The sequence below is a fragment of the Lutzomyia longipalpis genome, chromosome 2, assembly GCF_024334085.1.
Source record: "Lutzomyia longipalpis isolate SR_M1_2022 chromosome 2, ASM2433408v1".
NCBI classification, from domain to species: Eukaryota; Metazoa; Arthropoda; class Insecta; order Diptera; family Psychodidae; genus Lutzomyia; species Lutzomyia longipalpis.
In genome coordinates, this window is record NC_074708.1 from 24,385,486 (window position 1) to 24,407,905 (window position 22,420).

General features: G+C 35.7%; 6 protein-coding genes across 7 annotated transcripts in view; 2 read left to right on the forward strand and 4 right to left on the reverse strand.

Moving 5' to 3' along the window:
- The window catches only part of LOC129789572 (uncharacterized), a 656,748-nt gene that overhangs the window by 543,867 nt on the left and 90,461 nt on the right, over nucleotides 1-22,420 (reverse strand). The gene's annotated exons all lie outside the window — the stretch shown is intronic.
- On the forward strand, nucleotides 12,950-14,016 carry LOC129789780 (protein spitz-like). Its single transcript, XM_055826832.1, has 2 exons — nucleotides 12,950-13,229; nucleotides 13,398-14,016. The coding sequence occupies exons 1-2, from the start codon at nucleotides 13,157-13,159 to the stop codon at nucleotides 13,760-13,762; spliced, it is 438 nt and encodes a 145-aa protein (XP_055682807.1). The 5' UTR covers nucleotides 12,950-13,156; the 3' UTR covers nucleotides 13,763-14,016.
- On the reverse strand, nucleotides 14,577-15,164 carry LOC129789791 (ubiquitin-like protein 5). The gene is made up of 3 exons (XM_055826844.1): nucleotides 14,970-15,164; nucleotides 14,760-14,898; nucleotides 14,577-14,693 (listed from the first exon to the last, which is right to left on the reverse strand). The coding sequence occupies exons 1-3, from the start codon at nucleotides 15,006-15,008 to the stop codon at nucleotides 14,650-14,652; spliced, it is 222 nt and encodes a 73-aa protein (XP_055682819.1). The 5' UTR covers nucleotides 15,009-15,164; the 3' UTR covers nucleotides 14,577-14,649.
- LOC129789745 (surfeit locus protein 4 homolog) lies at nucleotides 15,419-19,243 on the forward strand. Its single transcript, XM_055826789.1, has 4 exons — nucleotides 15,419-15,688; nucleotides 16,031-16,294; nucleotides 18,081-18,491; nucleotides 18,559-19,243. The coding sequence occupies exons 1-4, from the start codon at nucleotides 15,638-15,640 to the stop codon at nucleotides 18,643-18,645; spliced, it is 813 nt and encodes a 270-aa protein (XP_055682764.1). The 5' UTR covers nucleotides 15,419-15,637; the 3' UTR covers nucleotides 18,646-19,243.
- On the reverse strand, nucleotides 19,163-20,299 carry LOC129789741 (probable tRNA(His) guanylyltransferase). The gene is made up of 2 exons (XM_055826772.1): nucleotides 20,019-20,299; nucleotides 19,163-19,956 (listed from the first exon to the last, which is right to left on the reverse strand). The coding sequence occupies exons 1-2, from the start codon at nucleotides 20,200-20,202 to the stop codon at nucleotides 19,256-19,258; spliced, it is 885 nt and encodes a 294-aa protein (XP_055682747.1). The 5' UTR covers nucleotides 20,203-20,299; the 3' UTR covers nucleotides 19,163-19,255.
- On the reverse strand, nucleotides 20,333-22,114 carry LOC129789687 (aspartate aminotransferase, mitochondrial-like). The gene is made up of 4 exons (XM_055826690.1): nucleotides 22,040-22,114; nucleotides 21,469-21,979; nucleotides 21,026-21,272; nucleotides 20,333-20,963 (listed from the first exon to the last, which is right to left on the reverse strand). Exons 1-4 carry the CDS (start codon nucleotides 22,072-22,074, stop codon nucleotides 20,515-20,517), a joined length of 1,242 nt encoding a protein of 413 aa, XP_055682665.1. The 5' UTR covers nucleotides 22,075-22,114; the 3' UTR covers nucleotides 20,333-20,514.

The window sequence follows — 22,420 nt, forward strand, 5'->3', positions numbered from 1 at the left end:
AGAAGGCGCAAAAAAAGCAACAACAATTAAATGTTACGTGGTGTATCCACGTCTAATTAGTTCACCACCCACTTACCTAATAGCCCCATACTTCCATGGAAGCACTTAAAGTTGTGTCGTGATTTCAACAATAACAATTATTCGCATTTGCTGAACAGTTTTAAGCGCGGCGATAACACGCAATCGTGTAGTTTTTGTATGGCTAATTCCTCGTCATGATCCACGACGTGGCGCTAAATGTGGGGGGCTGGTGACTTGCCCTATACCCCCCACTATCCCTGTAATACATATGAGGAAAATCGTAAATATACCTTTTTGGCCCTTCTTTTGCTGTGTCACCCTCTCCTGCCTAAAAGGTAAAATGAAATTTACACCCTCTTTGCCCTCTGATTGCAAACAATTTTCGCTTTTCCTCGAAACCCATTGAGCTTTTACCTTGAAATCTCACTTGAGATCGATCTGTAAAGGTACTGTGTGGAGTTTAGCGTGATATTTAACTCTTTCGTGGATTGATTTGACGCTTGACATGTTTATTAGGAAAGGGGTTTCGTGCTATGTATGAAAAACCATTGAGGGTTGATTTATTTTTTTTACTGGCCATTTTTCTTAAAATATGAATTTAACAGACACGAAGGCCAACGAAAAGGTCCGGAGTTGAACGAGCAACATAATAAAACGTTTATGTCATAAAAATGACATGTAGAGCTTATGTCAAAAGGATGACATCAAGCAACTTCTGTCATAAAATTGACATAGGACTACAAACAACAACAACAACACACATAGCCTTAGGGTTGGCTTCTCACACAAATTGGCTTTGATTTTTAATGACCGGCTGCCGACCTGACGTCAACCTCAGAGAGGCATTTTTGTTGCATTGTGACTTTGTGTTAGGAATATTCCTCATTCATAAGTTTTTATCACAAGCAACGGTGCAGAGCAGTCAATATCAGTTCAAGAGTTGCCTCTCGTTGTAATATTGCACTAGTGGGAACGAGTGGGGGCATTCCTGACCAAATGAGATCTTTTTTCATATCTGCATTACAGCCTATCGAACACCACCGAGCCTCGAACCCGCCGACCCTCCCAGGGACATTGCAAACGGACACTGGGGCCGTCTGCTTTGCCACTGCTCTACTGGGCCGACTAGGACTAATAGGACTAGGACTACGTAGGACTAATGTTTAAAAATATTATATTAACGGCCTAATTCTAATTAAATTAGAACAATTTTTGAAAATTAAATGCCTGATATAAAAAAGAATAAAAAAGCAATTCAATGTGAGATTAGATATTTATGAATGGTGGTCAAAAGCGGTGAGAACACCGTGTGATTTTGTTCCAATCTAATATACAAATGATACAGAAACGGCACCAAATTAGTCATTAATAGCTGCCCATTTTTGCTGCCACGCTCTTTCCGTGGCGCGATACATTTTAATTGCATTAAGAGACACACTGGTTTTACCCAATTGGTCAATAAATCTTCTAAGAATCGTGTTTCACAATTTATTTAGCATATCGTCGCAATCCCCAAGATGAAGAGATTCCCATTTTTTTTTAATCTCGTGTACGACCACCTGAAGGAAAAATGATGGGATTTTAATGAGATTCTTAAAGGTAAAGGGGCGCGCCTCATTAGAAAAAAAGTAGCTTTTGTGTAACTCGTTAAATAAATTACAGGAGTTTGATTTCTGGGTTTACTTTTGAAAAAAAAAGAATAAACGAGAAAATGCCTCTGTGTGTGGGGCTGATGGCAGTTGGAGGTCGGTCACAACGTAAGAATTATTCTTTAAGACTTCATAAATTATTCTACTTAAACGAGATTAGTTTGACGATTTATTTTTCAATGGTTTGCAAGGACAAAATATGAGGACAATTTTTTTTTATAATTCTTCTCTTATAAAGAATAAATAAAAATTGATTAAGAAATATTAATTTCTACTCCAAATTTGATTTAGAATTCAAAGAAATTTTCAAGAAAAATTTCTTTATTCCTTCAAACAAATTCTCATACTCAAAAGGGAAGTTCCAAGGATTTACCCCTTCTAAATCAAGAAATACCAATGAAATATCTAAAAATATAAATTACAAGGAAATATTTGCCAAAAAGTGATAAAGATATTAATACATTGAGAAGGAATTCGAGTAAATACCTTTTGGCGTGATCAAAACTTTTGGGCAATTGGTGCACGTGAGTTCGGCAAAGGAATTTCATATTTTTTGGGCTTTTTGTGTGATTTTCCTCATTAGATATTGTCCGTGGGGGTAAAGAGAAAAATGTGAGTTCCATTAGGAGAACAAATGTTTTTCATAAATACCAACGGTATGTTTTTTTCACGACACCCACTCGAACATTTTTCCACCTTGGCTGCTACCCACATGAAATGTCCTCGGTGTCGCCAGGACTCACAAGACCCACTCGGTGTTGCCCCTAAACGCTTTGGTGTAATTAAATAAATTTTCTTGGAGAACCAATTCTTACATACATATACGAGTCAAGCACGATAGGCCAAAGAGAGCAATTCTTAATGGTGAGTTATGAAAATTTCTGCTGGCAGTGTGGTGAAAATCGTGATTTTCCATAGAGTGGGTTTGGAATGGGAACCTCTCTCTCTCCCCCTGCTCGTGAGCTTTTCGGCGGACACCCCCTCGTCTTCCGCTATATATGTAGTCCTTCGAGATTGGGCGAACCTCTTTCATCATTTACTCGCCCCAATGCGAAAACATGCCACAACAATTTTCAAGGGAAACTCGTGTACAAGTTGGTGAGATTAGAATCAGGAACAGCAATTTGCTGGCTGCTCAGCGATGTATTCGTGCAGTGAATGTACAATAAAAAAATTAAACGACACTGTGGATTTAATTGTTTTAGTACCTCATAGAACAGTAAATAATTTTCTCGATGAAATTACTATGAGTTTTTATAATAATCTCTCTAATGCGGTGTATGTTTCTTTTCTATGCTGTGTGTTATGTTTTTTTTTTTTAATTCTTCGCCTCTCTCTCTCTCTGTGTATGACCCATCCTGTACGCGCCACTATGAAACTTTCAAGAGACGATATAATTTATTTAAATACTTACAATATAAAAATTGTGTTCGTTTTTTTCCCCCACACCCTGTGAGACGATGAGTTTATTGAAATGCACTGTTAAATGGTGGGAAAGATTAACAAATAGAAACTGTTTTTTACGTCTCCACAAATTAAATTCTTCGTCTTTATTTTTCATCTTTTCTCTACACCCACAATATTAGAGAGATTGTTTTCGAGAAAAGATAGGTTATTACTTTAAGTGAAATTGCAGAAAAAAAATTCTTGATCAATTTGCATGTGTAATTATCCTTAATCGTCAAATTGCGTCTGGAAGTTGTTGTTATGGGAAACAAAAGAAATAAATGTATTTACATCATAGTTTAAATGTTTGTATATATGTTTTAAAGATTAATTAAGTAATTAATTGTTCTTGTTGATAGGATAATTTTCTGACTATTCTTTCAAGTTATTCATTGAGAAGAAAAATCTTTCTCATTTCTGGAATATTTTATGATCAATCTTTGATTCTCCCAATGATGTCATAAAAATCTCAAATTGAATAAACTCCTTTCGATGATATATTCACAGAGAGGTTGGAGACAACCTTTACCACACTTCAAAAGACTCTAAAACAATATAATCTCACTTCAATTCAATCCTAATTTGGGTTATTTGATAAAACTTAAACACTCCTTAATTTGTCGAACTTTCTTCAAGATGTTACAATGTATACATAACAACATCCCATGGGAAATGGATTAGGAAACTTTTTATGCATAACATGCGCGCACCATTTCCCTCCAATATCTCACCCATAAATATAAAACGAGGTGATCAATTTAATCTAAAGCCAATCCACATTCTTACAATATGGTTTAATTTTCGAGCGATGGTGTTGTCTTAAGGGGGGCGAATTTCACGAGGCGGTCACACATATGGGAGATGAGAAATCCCCGTCGTGTGTGCGCCCTCTCATTCACACTCAATGGGCATGAATGGGGCCGTAGGTGTCATATAAGCGCGTACCTCATCACCTTCACGATATGCAGGAACAATTAAGATAAGGAAACATTATTTGAATCTCATCTCACACCTACAGGATCACTTCGGCAGAGAGTCTGAGTACGCGGGGCGTTGAAGATTATTTTTTCTTCTTCTTCCTCCTCGCGGCTTTAGGAGAAAAGGTGCACACCACAGAGAAAATGCACCGGAGGTAAATTCTCTCTCATCCCTCCCTCTCTGCCCCCCGTAATATTTTATAGTCTCGCGGGGTTTTTTTATCATTCTCCCAAGCTAACATCTCTGAATCAAAACACCACAAATTGTGTAAAATGGAAATAAGAGAGGTGAGAAAAAATTCGCCTCTTATGAGAAGAACAAATTTATGGCGTGTAAATGACTATCCGTGTGTTTATTGGGAATTAAGTGGTGGAAAGAATTTCAATATATCATTTAAGCGTGAAGAACCACGCACTCTTTTTTATCTTTATAGCCAATTCAATAAACTGATAACACGAATTTCTACTCACTCTCCCACCTCACCAGAAAGGAAGTGCAAGGTGTATACGTGCGCCTGTTCAGCTTTAGCAGGATATATACATAATACGCCCGAAAAGTCCAAAGAGTGGACAATTAATTTTCATATAACATTAAGGTTCTTTTTTTAGTTATTTAACAAATAACGTCACAATCTGATCGATAGCTCATCCATCAAGCTTTACAAAGGGAACCGATAGCGATGACTAATTCATTTAATTTTTGAGACAAACATCTTAGAGAACAAGATTTTGTAATTTTATACGATCCTCATTATATTCTTTAACACGAGCAGAAGCTTTATTGTTGATTTATCAACAAGAAAGGATGTGCAAATGAACTTTTATTGGCATGAGTTTAATGCTTAATTTTTGTTTTTTTTTTAAATTTAAATTGGCGATAAAAGAGAGAAAAAAGTATCAGGTGATCGCAAAGCTAAAGAACGATTGTAGAGAAAAGATTTTTTAAGTCTTTTTGAAGGATTGTTGGGGACGTTTTCATTCCAAAAATTTTTAGTCTTTTTTCAGAAATTAATAAATTTTTCATAATTAATATTTTATATTTGGTCACAATTAATGCACAAAAGCGTCTCAATAGTTTCTGGACATTTTACAATCTCAAAAAAACATCCTCAAGAACGTTCAGGACTCTCAGGACAAAGTAGAGTGAAAAAGAGAAAATTTCAAAATCACCAAAATCATGGTTTTCCGGGTTTTCCGTCTAATTTTGAGTTCAAATTAATCAAAATCATTTCTTTTAAATTAAATTCATGTGACATAGACAAATATGCAGTCCTTAAATGGTTAAAAAGTTTACCTTAAGAAGCAAAAATAGGCGAGCAAACTTTTTTTTTATATGCGTAATAAAATTTAATTGCAAAATAGCGAATAGATTCTCAACATTACCAACTTTTTTTTAAGATTAAGGATATTTTCAAAATACTTCTAAATCATTACAAAATATTCACGTTTTTTGGTTTTCAATCTTCCTATATTTTTTGTGCCTTTTTTCTGCCCCTTAAATGCTCAAAACCTTATCATGACGCATTATTAAATTCCTCAAAGACCCCATTCTTTATCATCTCAATTTGAACACAATTAATTTCAACGAATACCTTTGCAGGCGGAATTCATTATGGGATTAGTGGATGACAATGATTACTCACAAAAGAGAAATTTTGTATCCTAAAACACTCCAAAGAGGCGCATCCACCGATATAAATGAGAACTTACAAAGAGGAGCATCTCGATAACATCTTAATTCAATTTTGTCCCTTTTTTTTTTCCTCATCTCTCCGATGCGAACGACAAACTAATTCACTTTGCGTCGCAGCCATTAAATTATTGTTCGAATTCGACGGAGAAGTGAAAAAAGGAGAGACAAAAAATGATCTTTGATTTTTATGGAATTGGGCTTTTGGGACGCTTGTCCGTCGCACCTTTTCGGTATATCAGGCAATGAGATAAAAGAGACATAAATGTAAGATCTTACGGGGCATCCCACAACATTCTTAACCTGTATGCAAATCGACCTCCATAATATTGCAAAAGTTAATATCATTTACCGCTGATGTTGATACAAAAAGCCAAATTGCATTTTTGTTGCAATCAATGTGATTGAGGAAATTTTTTCCATTAACTTTATTGAAAGCATAAAAATAGGATGTATTGAAATGGAGATGATAAAATGAACACCAACTTTTATTGGCGGAACATTACTTTAATGTTTCTCCTTTTTCTTCTTATTTAATATTTTATTTAGTTTCTTTCGCATATGGAACGAAATTTTGTAAACGATATAGCACCTCTCATTTCGGCTATCTTGTGACCAAAAGAAAATTATATGTATCACGATGGATGTCACTTTTGAAAATTAAATGCCTCGCGATAGGTAATTTTTTTTTTGGGAATTCATATAAAGAAAAAGCATCATCGTAAAACTATTGCAATAAAGATTATGTGAGAGATTCTCATTCCTTTTTCAGGTGAGATAATGCATTTTTGACTCAATTAGAAGCGATCCCATTTTTGTGAACATCTCAAGAACTTTATGAAATATCGAAGAATAATAAAAAATCAATAAATGAAAATTAATTCATGAATTCAAGGGAATTTTTTATGGGTGAAACATTCTTTTCATAAATTAAAATTAATCTGTTTTATATGTTGGTATTTTGGTACATTTTAGTATCAGTTTAAGAATTATAAGAAACAAACAGATTAAGTAAAATAAAAAAAATGAGCCTAATAAATAAATGCATGGGTGTGTTTTTGAGCAAAAATCAATAAATTAGCGTTGATTCAAACGATTCCAGCGACGTTATGATTTTTTAATAGTATTGTCTCTGAAATTAAATAAAAATTAACCATTTTACTTAAATCGAACCGTCGCTTTCCTTCCATGAAAATCAGGCATTCGATGAAAATTTTGCTTAATAAAATTGTTTAAACCTTTGAGCAAAAATCGATTTTTCATAGAAAAGTTTCTTCGAAGAGCTCCTAATATTAGAACACTCAAATATAATTCTCAATCTTTCAGAAAAAGAATAATTAACCATTTTATTTAAAACGAAACGTCGTTGTCTTCAGTAAAAATCAGAGCTTCGGTCAAAATTTAGCTCAATAAAATCGTTTTAACCAAATTTTGATTATAATTCACTTTTTTTTATAAAGAAGTTCCTTCAGACAACTCCTTCCTTATCTGTGGACACACAAAAATAATTCCCAATCTTTCAGAAAAAAATAAAATTGTTTCTCAAATAAACTTCTTCTCAATCAATCACCCCTTATCACACCCCTGAATATTTTGCTGATGTTGCTGATCATAATAAAAAAAATCTGCCTCAATGTTCAATAAAAAATTTATGGGACAAGCTGGAGAGTAAGAGATTCATTCGATTCATCCCGAAAAGTGAGTCAGTGCCTTTGAAGACCCAACAAACCATTGATAGTTGCCTAAACGTTGCGCGGAGTTACACTTACTACAATGCAACCATGCCTAACGGTATATATCTGCGTTGCCTCGAAGTAGATGGTCAATAGATATCTGCGTTGCCGCAACTAGTAATCTCAACGTTGCAAAACTCTGAAATATCCTTTCCCGTATACCGTCTCGCAACTAAAATTTTTTGAAACAAAAATGTTTCAAAAAATATTTCAAAACATTCCGCTGTCATAAATGGAGGGAAATATGGTACACGCCCATAATAATCATATGGCGTCCATATTCCCATCATAATAAATGACAAACTCTAATGGATAATTTATATTATTTAATAATAGAGTTTTTAGATTTTTTCCAAATGAAAAAAAATATGCCATGCGGTTCTACCGTCATGAAATCGCCTCAAAGGAACTTAAATGATGCTCCCATCTCAATTTTCTTAATTTTTTTTACCGAAAATTATTTTTTTTTAGGGGTCAAAAATTTTTTTTTTTTTTAATTAATTATTTAAACACAAGTAATGCACCCAACTATCCCTAAGAAAGCCTTCCCACCTCATTTTGGGCTCCCAATTGCTCGGAATAATGAAATAAAAATCAACTTTTTTATGCCGTCGGCCATGTTAGACATTTTTTGCAACTCTGAGGCAACGATGCAGCAACCTTTGCAACAATGTTGTAAAATGATTCGGTAGCAACCCACCAGGGCGGCGCTAGTTTTGCTGTTTGTAAACATAAATGAAAGAGACAGACTCATTTTTTTCTATTCCACTCTCTGTCTGTTTTGGGTTATTTCTCGCGATAGACGCGCCCCTTGCGGTGAAAGGCGCAACATAGGCACAAAACGTGCTTGGGTTGCGCCATCATACCCTGATGCAACGTTTAAGCAACTAAATAAATTATATTTAATAAAATTAACAATTTTTGATAAATTATCAATAAAAAATAATTATTTTAGGGATAAATAATGCATAAAACTCATTTAGAGTCCAAAAAAACTTCAATTTCAAGGAAAATTTGTTCTTTTTCGATATATTTTTGCAACTAGCGCAACGTTGATATATACTTTCCTGCAACTATTTTCTAAGTGATTTTTTCAAAGTTAATTATTTTGCTTAAAATTGAGATTTTAGTGTGTTTTTAGGTAAATTATTCTTTGAGAAGTTGTAGAAAAGACTTTAGAATGCAAAAACACTTAAATTTTTCAAGTTATTGAAATAATAAAAAAAATCTTGCAACTTTAGCAACATCGCGATAAAGTATACTGCATCGTTTTCCATGCAACCATATTCGCAACTTTAGCAACTAAGAAGTAAACTCTCTTGCAACGTTGCTTCAGAGTTTCCAAAGTTAAAGTTGCAAGGTGTTTGTTGGGGACATATCAAATAACTCGATCAATCGTAAAAATCTTGTCTCACTGAGGTGAAGAAGAATTTCATTCATATGGGGAAGCGCAGATTGTGCGGACAAAAACAGGTTGAGATTCATGATCTCGACACCTCAGTGAGGCACACACATCATGGATGTCTCACAGAAAGGTTGGAAGAATGTGGTGTTGAATTAATTTACTAAAATACCATCAGGATGGATGTAGGTTTTTTGCTTGGGATGAGATAGTGCGGAACCCATAAAATACGTGATTTTGCTTTGAGCGCCATATAGTCAAGCTACATAGAAAAGAGGGATTTACCCGGCAGTGTGAGGATCATGATCATTTATTTGACGATTTGTGCGCAGCATCCACTATCGCGGTGAAAATGTGCGCGCTCCACTTCGTGCAGCACATCCAATATAAACTTGGCGGCTCAAGGAGAAACTCGCGCTTATCAGTGCAACATTATGCCCAATTATCGTGAAAATAACTGGTACAATTTATTAAGTGACGAAGCACCTTTCGCGCGCCACATGCGCGGGAGACAGAGGGGGTGCACCTACTTGCAGCGAATGCTGTAAATTAAGAGTGGCGTAAATTGTCTTGTCTTAAATTCTTAGCACTCAAACCTCTCCTTGTAAGCAGATAACTCCGCCGTAATCGATCATTGTTGGAGCGCCCTTGCGCTCTCGAAAAGGTGAGCGCGCGAGGAAGAACACATCCATGGCCTTTTTGCCGTCTTCAAAGCCCCACGATCTTCTTATGCTTTCGATACACTCCAAGAGAATAAATGAGAAGAGAGAGAGCGATGAAACTCGACATAATTTGGTAATTTTCGGGCAATCGAGCCACAGAGGAAATTTGTTCGTCGACAAATTAAAAACTTTGATCTGGAGAATTAGTATAAAGTTAAGACATTCCGCGAGGAAAAGAAACAAATCAATGGACGATCGTTCGTCCATCCGCATGGCCATAAAGCCGCGAGAATAGTGCGCGAGCAACTTCATGAATGGAAGACGAAGGAATGGCAAAATCCGAAGAATATGTAAATGAGAATGGCATCGCACCACGGGGAGACTTTTAATGTGAAAGCGTGTGCTTTATTAGATAGAATAATAAAACTATCTAAATTGATCGATAAATGGGTGTTTAATATAAATCAGATCATAAATAGTGGATCACTCGGCTCTGTTTTTTAACACATGAGCGTGGGCAAATCAATTTTTAGTCCCCATTGGGAAAAACACGAAAAAATCACTCTTCAAATGGACGAAATATGAAAATTTAAGGTGATGGTGCTAACAGAACTAAACATTTAGATTGAAAATAGTTTAACATTTACATGGCTTGTTTTTACGTTTATCGAGATTCTATGCATACCATCCATTTATTGCTATTTATGTTCAATTTTAGTGGTTTTTGTAAATATCATTGGATGATCTTATATTTTGGGTCAATGGAAGAATTTCTTCTTTTCTTTCCCAAAGAAGTCGTTAACGTTTACACTGATGTGCTCTAAAATAGCAGAGGCGTAGGAAGGGAAGGTATTTAGGTGTTTTAACACCCTAAAGATTCAAAAAATTTAGGCATTTTTTTTAAGAATAAAAAGAAATCATTTTAGAACTTAAATTACATTAAAAAATTGAAAGGGAATTTTGAAATGTTAAAAAACTAACAGCAAACGTCATAAAATAACTGTCAAATACTAGAAGAAATGTCAAACATTATAATAAATGTCAAACGTTAGAATGAACCGCGAAACTTTACAAGAAGCGCCGAAAGTTAAAAAATGAATGTCAAAAGTTAGAATTTCTAGCGTTATGATCTTCAATCCTGTCAATAGATAGAAAACAAACTTCCACGGGTAAAAAAAAATTCAAACGTTAGAATTACCAAAAGAAAACTGTCAAAAACTATTTAATTTGAATTCAATGGTACTCGTTATCAGGAATCATAATCTTTTTAAATCTCATCTATAAAATAATTTTTATACCCATTTTTAGCGTAATTTTAATTTAAAAAAAAAAACTTTTTGAAGAAAATCCTGACGATTCCTACCTCTAAAAAATTGGAAACTCCTAAAATAAAATAAGAAAAATATCTTAAGTATTTTTTACCTTTTATTTTTATTCTTTTATTAAAATCATATAAAATTGATCAAAATCAGTTAAATATTTGAAAATAAAAGAATTATTTTCTCAATAAAAATGCATATTTCTCATATAGAGAAAAATCCTTTCAAACAGCCAAAAGAATCACAAATTCTACTCACATTCCCAAAAGGTTTTTCCAACAAAAATTTTCCTATTAAAAATCCAATAATATGGTGAAAATGCGGATGATTTGCCATCTCCCCATCTAAAACTCTTCTCAACTCCCCATAATAGAGGGATGGGGGGATGCTGGAGGTGTGTGAATGATGAAGAAGAAGTTGTCAATTGGTATTTTATTCCGAATGCAGAGCAATCACATGCGAGTTCCGTGCCATACCGAAGATATTCCCAGCCCATGAATAGTGATCAACTCGGGGAGTTGGGCTCAGCATACATTTACCGGAGTCGCAGTCAAAGAGTGAAACATACGCAGTCAATTCCCAGGAACGTGTGGGAGTGGGTGTGAAAATTCGAATGGATTTCCCACCCAAAGACTCCAATAGTCAATTTGTGTATTCAAATGTGCGCCTCTCGTCGGTTCATCTTCATTATATTTCCACCACACATCACTTTCATCCCGATCCAAGTCCTGTGGGAGAGACCATCGTGCTGCACACACACATATTACGGCCCCAGGAATACCGTGGTGGACATCTCATGGATTTGTCTGGCGCCACAGATGAAATAAATCTCCGAGGGCGAGTCCGTTAAGTGTGTGAGAAATCTCCCGCACAGGTCAATCCCAAATAAGCAGGGTCAGAGCAACAGCGTGTGTGGAAAAAAGTGTCAAAACATTTTGTTAACTTAAATGGCAATAAATTGAGGCTGAGAATGTCATTTGGGAACCCACAATGCTCTCTATGGGAATTAATTAAGTTAGAGTTGAGAAATTCCTAAAGGAGAAAAAACTAAACTTGAGTTTTCTTATCTAACAAGAATTAACTGTGTGTGTAGAAGAATACCTTAATAAAATTGTTGAATCTAATCAGTATTTTATTGCTTTTACCCTCGTTCAGGCTAAATAGAAGAATTAGTCCTCAAAATGGTCAAGAAGATCAAGTAGAAAAAAAGTTTTTTTTTTGTCTCAGAAGATTAAGAGAAGGAAGGGAAGATATCTTAATTATTCTTCTTAAAAAAAAACACCCGAATAGGTCCAATTTTTATGCTTTTAACTCTTCAGGTCCGCGATCTATCAAATTTTTAGTTTTTCGTCTTTCCTGATCCTGTGATTCCTTGAGAACCTTTTGTGGTCATAAAATAATCAGGGATTGTAAAGACATACATAGTCTTGTACTAATTTGCACTCAATATTTAAAAGCTATAAATACAAAATGAAATATTTCCAAAATCGAGTCTTTGAATCAGCGTATGACCCAATTGACCTTAAAGGGTTAATCAAAAATTCAACTTTTTTGAGCTATCAAAATTTTATTAACTTGGATTAACTTACCCCCGTTTCTCCTAGTTAGAGTTCATAAATTTTTAAATCTCAATTTTATGATTTTTCCTTGAAAAACATTGATCTGATCACCTAAAAATTTCCACAAAAATCTTTTGAATTTACTATGCAGTAACGAAAATTACGAAGGCCTTCTGATTCCCTGAATTTTGAGTATTTATTTTATAAATTTTAATTTAATGTTTGCAAAATAAAATCTTTTGATCTTCACGAACTTTGTATTAAAATTCTGAGTTTCAAAGATATCTAACAAAGGCTTTGTTTTCGATTTGATCCCAATTTAATTCAATATTCTAGATTTTTTTTTGAAAGATTAAAATATTTAAGAACTTTAAAAAATAAATGATGACCTTATAAGTATAACAAATAATTAGGCACATAGGCCATAGGAAATGTAAAGAATAATTTTAGACAGTTGAATTTATATAGGTAAACAATAGCACGTGGTTAATTTTTGCGCTATTTTTGGGAATTTTTTTTGTGATCTTCATGATCTCATGATCATTGTGTGAGAAGAGGAAGGATATATCCCATCTGGTGGCTCAAAAAAGAAGTTAATAACCAAAATAGAAGAAGCTGGAACACTTCTATTGATCCAAAAAAATCGAAATTTGCCTGCCGAAGAGATTGAGGCCGATCCTCCCAAAAGAAAAGTCCAAATGGAAAAGATGAAAAACCTACAGAGTTTCTATATCTTCGTGGTTGTACTCTCAGCCGTCTTCCCGGTTGCAGGTGAGAAATTTTCTAGAAGATCAAAAATTAAAAATTTTCTAGCTATTTCAGGGAATTTTCCTGGCCAGGTGGGCTGGTCTAAGAGTCACCTGATCACTTAACATCTTCAAAGAATTTTTAATTTTTAGAGTAATAATTTAACTTGAAATATTTTTCTTTTATTTACAGACGGCTGCATGAGTCGCCGTCGAAGTCCAACGCGGCCACCTAGTGTTGTGCCACCTACCTTCAGCGATTGCAATGCCCCATATAGCACAGCTTACTGCCTTAATGGGGGCGCCTGCTTTAACTTTACAATAGGGCACCGTCACCTGCCTGCCTGCCGATGCCTCGAGGGCTTCATGGGTGAACGCTGTGAACTCAAGTACCTGCGCTTACCTGAGCACCGACAGACCCCAGTGAAGCTAGCCACTGCACGCAGTGCTGTCCTCCTCGGGGCAACCCTCTCCTCCCTTGCAATCTTCCTGACGGGTTCGTGGCGCCTTCTCTCGCGCAGGCACTCCACAGCGATCCTCTACCTCCGAGGGAGGTAGATCCCATCCCCCACAACCCATGTAGTCAACATCCCCCACCAAAAAAGCCTTGGCAGACATGCCAAACAAAATTCTTTCTATTTTTTCGTCCTAAGTACTGCCATTTATCATCCTAATTTCTTCCTATAAACGTACTTATAAATATATATATGTTGTTTTCTAGTATGTAAAAATTATATGTTTATGTTAAGTTTATCATAAAAAATATATACAGTGGTATATATTTAAAAATATATAAAAGACAGAACCAAAAATATTTTCTTTTATTTAAGATTAAAAAAAAAATGTCATACAAGTAAATGAGCGAAATTCAGGCCTTAGAAAGATCAGAAGTGAGATATAAAGCAATAAATAGTTTTTAAAAATCATACAAAATTGAGAACTCAAGAGAAATCTTTACAATGACTCTTTCAAAATTTATTGCTTTTAGTGTCATTTTTAACCCTTTCGCGCCTAACGTGAAACATAAAAACATGCGCTCATTTATTACGATAATTATATTCAATGAATGCTCTCAGAAGACTTTTCTCAGTCAGAACGTCTTCTTTGGTCTCTTTTGCGTGGATTTGATGCTTTTCTAACTTGAAAAAAGAATTAAATTCATAAATAATTGAAAAACTAAAATGTTTCACGTTTGGATCAGCGTATGACCCAAAAAACGCGAAAGGGTTAGTGACCCGGAATAGGATCTTTATGTTGGTAAAAGTGTTATGTTTAAAAAATTACTTTCCAAAAAACTTTTCTTTGAAATTAACCTTTTTCAAGAATTAATTTATTGTTTTATTTAAAAAAAATAAAAGAAAAAGCAAGAAAATACCTAATTTGCCTGGAAATCCTTTTATTATTCCAAAAAATAAATCAAGATTGTAATCATGCTAAAAAGTCGTCTATTGATAGTACAGCTCCAGGTTCATCCCATCGTGGATTTCATCTAGAAAATTACAAAGAAAATCATTAAATTTCCATGAAAATTAAGTCCCGGAAAAGCTCAACTTACAGTCAATTAGTCTTATGTGATCCTTGAAGATTGTATACCATTTTTTCAGCACAATCTTATCGTATTTTGTCCCTGTTTGTGCGGCTATTAATTTCTTCAGATCCCCAATAGTATCATCCGGATTGCATTTAACTCTCACCTGTGGAAAATCAAAGAAAATGTATGTAAATTAGTGGAAAATTAATGAAGTTTTTTCAAACGTTTATTTACCTTTTTGCCCAATCGATCATTGCAGGTGATTTCAATCATTTTCTCTCACAAATTATTCTTAGAACTTCTTTACAATTAATTCAGAACTTTGATTCAGCAATAAATTGAAGAGATTTTTAATTATTTTCACGTATTTTCTGCAATTTTTGTGAAGAAGTTTTAGGTGTTGCAGTGATGATGAATTGTTTACGTTTTTTGACAGTCGGTGAAAATGGGAAATTTTTTAAATTACCCGCCAATTTGAAGGAACATTCAGTTAATTTGTCCCTTCAACTATTAATTCTTGTAACTGATCCACGGATATTTCCAACGAAACTCTTCTCGTTGAATTCCAGATTTTCTTGAATATTTGGGAAATCCGTCAGGAAGGTCAAGAATAATTTATTTCTTATTGCAAAATTCCTATTAGATTCTCATAACTATTTAAATCTTCCACCAAAATCTGCGGAATCCTTAAAACTATTACTTTTGTTTACATTTCGGGAATTTGCAATGATCCATCAAAATGGAATTTTCAACAAGATTTCCGTAGGAATTCCACACTCAATTTGTTAGTGGGTAGAAGTTCCTCGTCAGCGCCGTCAAAGAAGAAGAATTTGTGTGTTATTTTTGCCGCGTGATTGTCCGACAAATCGTAGTGGAATTAGTGTGAGGACAGCCAGGAGAACATGAATATTCCAAATGAGTACATCTCCAAGACAGAAGACGTGGCGGATCAGGTAAATTAAGCCCCAGGGCAGTCGCCCCAAAAGATGCGCGGGGATCGAAAGGGCATTTTCACGTTGATTTGGCACACGCAGGCCAACGTGTCGACGTGGAGAGAAGTTTAAACTCACAGTGGATGCTCTTCGCAGCACCACAGTCCATCCAAGATGTGCCATTGCCCTTGTTGATCAGCTGCTGATGCACAACTGTGTCCAACTGGGGCCACCACTTTCGGGGGCAGTTTCCCCCTTATTCTGGTGATCGCAGCTGAGGGCGAACAATGAATGCATCCGGGATATATTTGTGTGCAGTTAACGGGATTATGTGACACACTTTGTCCTCGAAATCCGTTTCAGGTGATCCGACGCGGCAAACACGTTCTGCCCACCGTGGCCCGGCTATGCCTGATTGCAACATTCCTCGAGGATGGAATACGGATGTGGGTACAGTGGTCAGAGCAGCGGGAGTACATGAACATGAGCTGGGGCTGTGGCTACTTCCTCGCCACGGTGTTTGTCCTTGTTAATCTTGTGGGTCAAATTGGTGGCTGTGTGATGGTCCTGGCACGATACCGAGTGACGATTGCCTGTGGAGTCCTCTTCTTCATCGTCGTCCTTCAGGTAAGTTCTTAACTCTTTGCTGACCTTCTTTCTTTTATTTGTCTTCTACTATTATCTCAACGGAACTTATATATATTATCTCAACGGAATTATAAAAATTCAAAGAGGCAAGTCATCATTTTGTAGTAGAAATTATTTACCATCAATAGGGGTGAGTTTGGGACATTTTATTTGCCTTGCCTTTAATTTTTTTGGGAAACATTTTATTTCTTTTTAAAAGATATCTAATCAGAAAGAAAGACATGTCTTTTAAGATTCTAATGGGAAATCAAGTTTATTGCGCGATGTAATTGACGATTGATGTATGATCGTCCTTTATTATCACTAACCGAATGTTAATCTGCTCAGTAGTGAAATCTTTAAAGTTTTTGCTCCTTAAAATTAATGCTTTAGCAAATTCCAATCTTCTCGCAAGTTTTTCAAGTATCGGTGAGAATATATAGTGTGATCAAGATAATATGGACAGTTCTTTTAGGATAAACCTGTATAAGCGGTCCATGTTATCTTGACCAACCTATATTCCTATCTTCTATATGTTCAGAATATTTGATTATTTGTTAAGATAAAAATGTGAAAGAAATTGACGTTAATTATTCAATCTGTAAAGTTTTTGCCCTTTGAAATTAATCTCAGTTTGTTTAATAATGTCAACCTGCTCAAAAGTGATACAGCACATCTCCGAAACCTATCAAAGTACCTAAATTTATTTGAATAAAACTGATTTCTTTGATTTTAGAGTTAGATTGTTCTTTTCATTTTTGATTCAGGGAAAATATCTTTTACAATGCTATTCAAAAGTAATTAAAAAAAAAACGTCAAGAATTAAAAATTAATCATTTTGAAATCAATTCATTTTTTCTTTTTAACAATTTGCAGCTAATTTATGCTGCTTCTATTAATTTTACAGATTTTACGCCTGATAACGTATATTATTCATTCAAATTCATTTTGCTAAGCTAATAACCTTATGAATGACATTTTTTTTTACATTCATTCAAGTAATTCATTTTATTTTTAAAAAGAACTGATTATCTTATCAAGATCTTTGCGCTATTCTATTCATTTTTATAGTATAATATGATTGGAAAACATTTTCAATTTTTAATCTTTCAAATTTTTTCTGAATTAATAAAGATTAATTTTAATAAATAACTAAACTTCCTGTTCAGAGCTCTTAAGGAAGAGTATTAAAGAATTCTTACGGAAACTATAAACTCGATAAAAGGTATAAAAAAAACCCTTTTAAAACAAAATTAATTATTCTACAACTTTTTCCTTATTCAGTGAACGTTTGAATGTAAGAAACTCTATAAATAAAAAATTTTAGTTTCCTATCGATGGCTATATTGTAAAACCAGCTAACTTTGTATGAACTCCGAACCGACTTAGCCGTTTTTACAATGTAGCCCTCGCTATTTTACTTGACTTTTTTGCTTCATTATAGTTTTTCTTTAATGCCATTAAAACTTCTTTCTTTATGCGTACAACACTTCTATTGAACTTGTGACTCGCAATAAACCTTCGTCTAGGCTGCTCCCAAAAAACCCTCTTCTCACAAACTCACCCCTCATGATGGTAAAACAAAAATTTTTGCTCAATGTTGCTTATAATTTTTGAGGCTGTCTCATAAGAGATTTTTCGCAATAAAAGACGCACGAATGACGAAAACTTTCACTTTTGCATTGAAATAAATCCATTATGGTCATAAAAATTTCTTTTTCATGCAAAAATTCAACTCAATCTGCGTGATTAATTTCTTTTTTTCACCTTTAATCTTTTATCATAGACAATAGCTTACTCAATACTGTGGGATCTGCAATTCTTGCTGCGAAATTTGGCTCTTATTGGGGCCTTGCTGCTTGTTGTGGCGGAATCCCGTGTTGAGGGACGTAGCCTCTTTGCTGGGGTACCGTCATTGGGTGAGAATAAGCCCAAAAATTGGATGCAGCTCGCAGGACGAGTTTTGCTGGCTTTTATGTTTATCACATTGATTCGCTTTGAGGTGAGCTTCCTGCAGATTCTTCAGGACATCGTGGGATCCATTCTCATGGTACTTGTTACAATTGGGTACAAGACAAAGTTGTCAGCCCTCATTCTTGTGGCACTGCTTACGTTCCTCAATCTCTATCACAATGCCTGGTGGACGGTGCCGTCCTACAAGCCACTCAGGGACTTCCTCAAATATGACTTTTTCCAGGTGAGTTTTCTGCGAGATTTTTTTACCTGAAAAGAATTTTTTCTTATTGGAATTTCTTCTTCTGAAGACCCTCTCCGTTATTGGAGGTCTCCTCATGATCGTGTCGCTTGGCCCAGGCGGCGTTTCAATGGACGAACACAAGAAGAAATGGTAGACTCCACCACTTTAAAAAAAGAAGCATCATCAGTGCAGGTTTATGTCCAGAAGGGAAATTTTTGTTTAAAAAAGAAATCATAGAGAAGATGCCACAGTTACTTCCTCCCACACACACACACGTGCAAACATTTTAACTAGGATAAATTATAATGTCCATCGTCCTTCCTCTTCAAGAGAAACTCTTCGCAGTGATTTTTTTTTGGAGTTGTGTTCATTTTTTTCTCTGTTTTTTGTAAATATTTCTAACGTACGGACAAAAAGTCTTTCCTGACTAGGTTTTTTTTTGCATTTGTTAATTTGAGAAATTATTGAGAGAGAGAGACGAAGAGTGGAGAGACCGTGATAGATGATAAGTTTTTGATGACAAAAAAATGAGAACGACTCCATTTAAAATAATTTTTGTACTTCCCCATAAGGTCCTAAGGTTAAAAAAAAATCCTGGGCAGTTTATTTTTCATTTGATGATTTAGGGCTTATTAGTTATTTTTTTTTTAAAGAAAGAAAAGAGGGAGACGTCCTGTTTCAGAAACATCTAAAGAAAAATGCAATTTGTAATTTGAGAGACAAGATAAAAATAACAATTTATATATAAAGGAGTGAGAACATTGTTAATTTCCGGCTTCTCGTGTGGTGGAAATTTGAATTTTCATCAAGTCAGGAAGATCGCGATCCTTGAGGTGAAATACATCGCCTCCGGACCCCTTTGTATCGAGCAATTCCCAATTCTCCGTCCAGAAGTTCTCGCGAATGAGATCGACGTACTGAGGCACAATTAGCTGTCGCTTGAGATCCAACTTTTCAGCATGAACACGCTTCCGCAGCAGGACGGTGCCTTTGCGATACATCGGTGGAAGATTATTGTAGTTTATCCCGAAGCGTTGGAAGAGAAGTTCATTCTTATCTGACGCCACCGTGCCACGGAGTCTGGCTTCGGCTTCAGCATTACTCAGCCCATCGCGTAGGACAAGATTCCAAAAAGCTGTATTGTACAAATTGTTCACGTGCACATCCGCCTGTCGCCACGCCAGGTAATCCTTGAGGTTCTCATCGCTGGGATACACAACAACCCGTCCATCAAAAGCCGGGGCGTACTGCAATCGATCCTCCGGGAAAAACTTTCCCCAATTCATAACGTAGGCCGATGTAAATAAACTCGTTACCATGGACATAATCTTCGCAGAGCGTCTTTTGTAGATTTCCGTACTCTTCCGGAAGACAAATGAATACTCATCGCTCTGTCCGTAACCAATAGCAATGTCACGGAATTCCTGCATCACAGATATAGCTGCACAGTTCATCAGATTCAGTGCTACGTTGTGGGGAAATATGAAAATTAGTTCCCAGATTGAATAAAGCTCATCCCTGACTTACCCCTGGAATCATTGGGCTTCTCAAAACTGTGAACTGTGGCAAATTTGTGGAATCCTTTCCCATCCACCCGGACAACGATCCACGTATTGGGGAGAATTTTGTCATCCAACTCAAATTGCTTAACATATTCGTACCGACTACAAGCCATTCTAAATGTGGAAAATGCACGACGAACTAAAAGCATTAAATTTAATAAATTCGGGGAAAAAAACTAAAAATAAATTTTCAAAACAACCATCACGAAAAAGAATGAGGTTATGAATATTTTTGGTGTGAACTCGCATGCGCCCTCTATTGCCCATCACAGTTGATTTGAAAAAAGCGCAAAGAAAAGAGAGGTTAAGGCAGGAGAGGATACTGATCACTATACTATCGAGGAAATTAATTTAAGATTCTAATACATTTAGCAATTGAACGAACAATTAAAAAGCAGCTAAATATAGTCCCTGTTATCCTTTCCACTCTGAATACAACACCTACATCACTGTATTATGGGTTAATTTGTAACTTCCCGGATTGCAAATGCAAGATACTCAACATTCCCAGGATTAACCCCCGTGAGAGCCATCCTTCCGTCCTTCGTGATGTGTACGCTGTATTTATTCGTGAGGCATTCGCATTGCAGGGAATTCAGGCCAGAATACGTGAACCACCCAACATGATCCGTGATGTGCTTCCAGTCCCGCGGAGAGCCCCACTTTTCGAGATTATTACGCAGCAAATGCCTAACTTTAGTTAATCTCTCCGTCATTTGTCTCACATCTGCTCTCCATTCAGCACAGAGCTCCTTATCACTGAGAATTTCCGTGGCAATTCTTACGCCGTGATTTGGGGGACTCCAGTACATTCCTTGAACTAAACATTCAATTTGCGAGAGGATTTTCGGCGTGTGGTCAGGAGATTTCGTAACGAACGTTACGGCTCCTACCCTTTCCCCATAAAGACCTAAAAGAAGCAAAAGAAATCATCTTGAGGGAATCATTCGAAAAAGAAAGATAAGACTATACCCATATTTTTAGCAAAGCTCTGGGTTACAATAAGTTCATGCCCATCTGATGCAAATTGTCGAATCCCGAAGGCATCCTTATCAATGTCTCCACTGGAAAATCCCATGTAGACGAGATCAAAGACAGGCAGGAGATTGCGGCGCTTCACAATCTCCGAAAGTTTCTTCCACTGCTCAGGTGAGGGATCAATTCCAGTGGGATTGTGGCCACATGCATGAAACAGGAGTAAGGAATTTTCTGGGATTTTCTACAACAAGATAAAAATCTTTAAAATGTGAGTTATTGAACTTATGAGTTAAAAAAAATTGATGAGCAATTCATTATCTCAATATTTTCCTCTTTATCGCCACTTGAATGATTAGAAAATGATTTAAAAGGTTTAATTTTTAAGTATAACGTGGGAATTTAGGAATGTTGTACGACCTAATTATTAAAACACTTACATTGATTGCATCGTAGACGACCTTCTCATTAAATGTAAAACAACCTGGTTCAAAGTACTTGTAGGAATTCATGGTTAATCCCGAATTACGGAAGATATTCTCATGATTCCCCCATGATGGATTGGGCAGGTACATTTCTCTCACACCTGGAAAGAAATTCTTCAGGAAGATCCCGGTGAGACGCAGAGCTCCTGTTCCACTGATACTCTGAAATGTTGCAAATCTCCCATCTTGGATTATGGGATGATCTGCACCGAAGGCTAACTCTGTGGCAAGGCGAGTAAAATTCGGGCAGCCAGTGTGGGGAAAATATTCCTTGTCCAGCTTCTTCTCAAACACTCTCTGTTCAGCTTTTGCCACACTCGGCAGGACAAATGGCTTCCCATCGTCATCCCTGTAAATCCCGATGCCAACATTGACCTTCCGTGGATTCCTATCGCGGTGGAATGCATCAATCTTCCCCAAAATTGGATCAGGAGGAGCCAGTTTTACATCAGACCACCAAGATGAGCTTGAAAAAAAATCCTTAATTAGCAAATCTTTAAAAATTATTTTTTTTTAATAAGTATACCTGAATCTATGTACTACAGGGAATATTCTAGCCATTTGGGCACATTGTAAAAATTGTGAAGAACTTGGGACTGGCATCTTGAGATAATAATGTGAAACTGAACCAATTTATTGTGAGCATTTTCGTGTGAAACAATCACACGGAATTTTTTTATCATATTCGCGGTATTGCCGCAATTTTCGTATTTATTCGCTCTCACAAAGTGATAAGATTCAAATCGGGATTGAACTTAATCACTGGACAAATTGTCTCTTCGTTTTATGCTCTGCGATTATTTTTTCCACATCTCTGGGGGATTTTTCCATGAAGTATTTCAGGATTTTTGGGTTGATTTTCTTTATAACTTTTTTGTTTGTATTTAAAAGAAAACTTTTAAGAAAA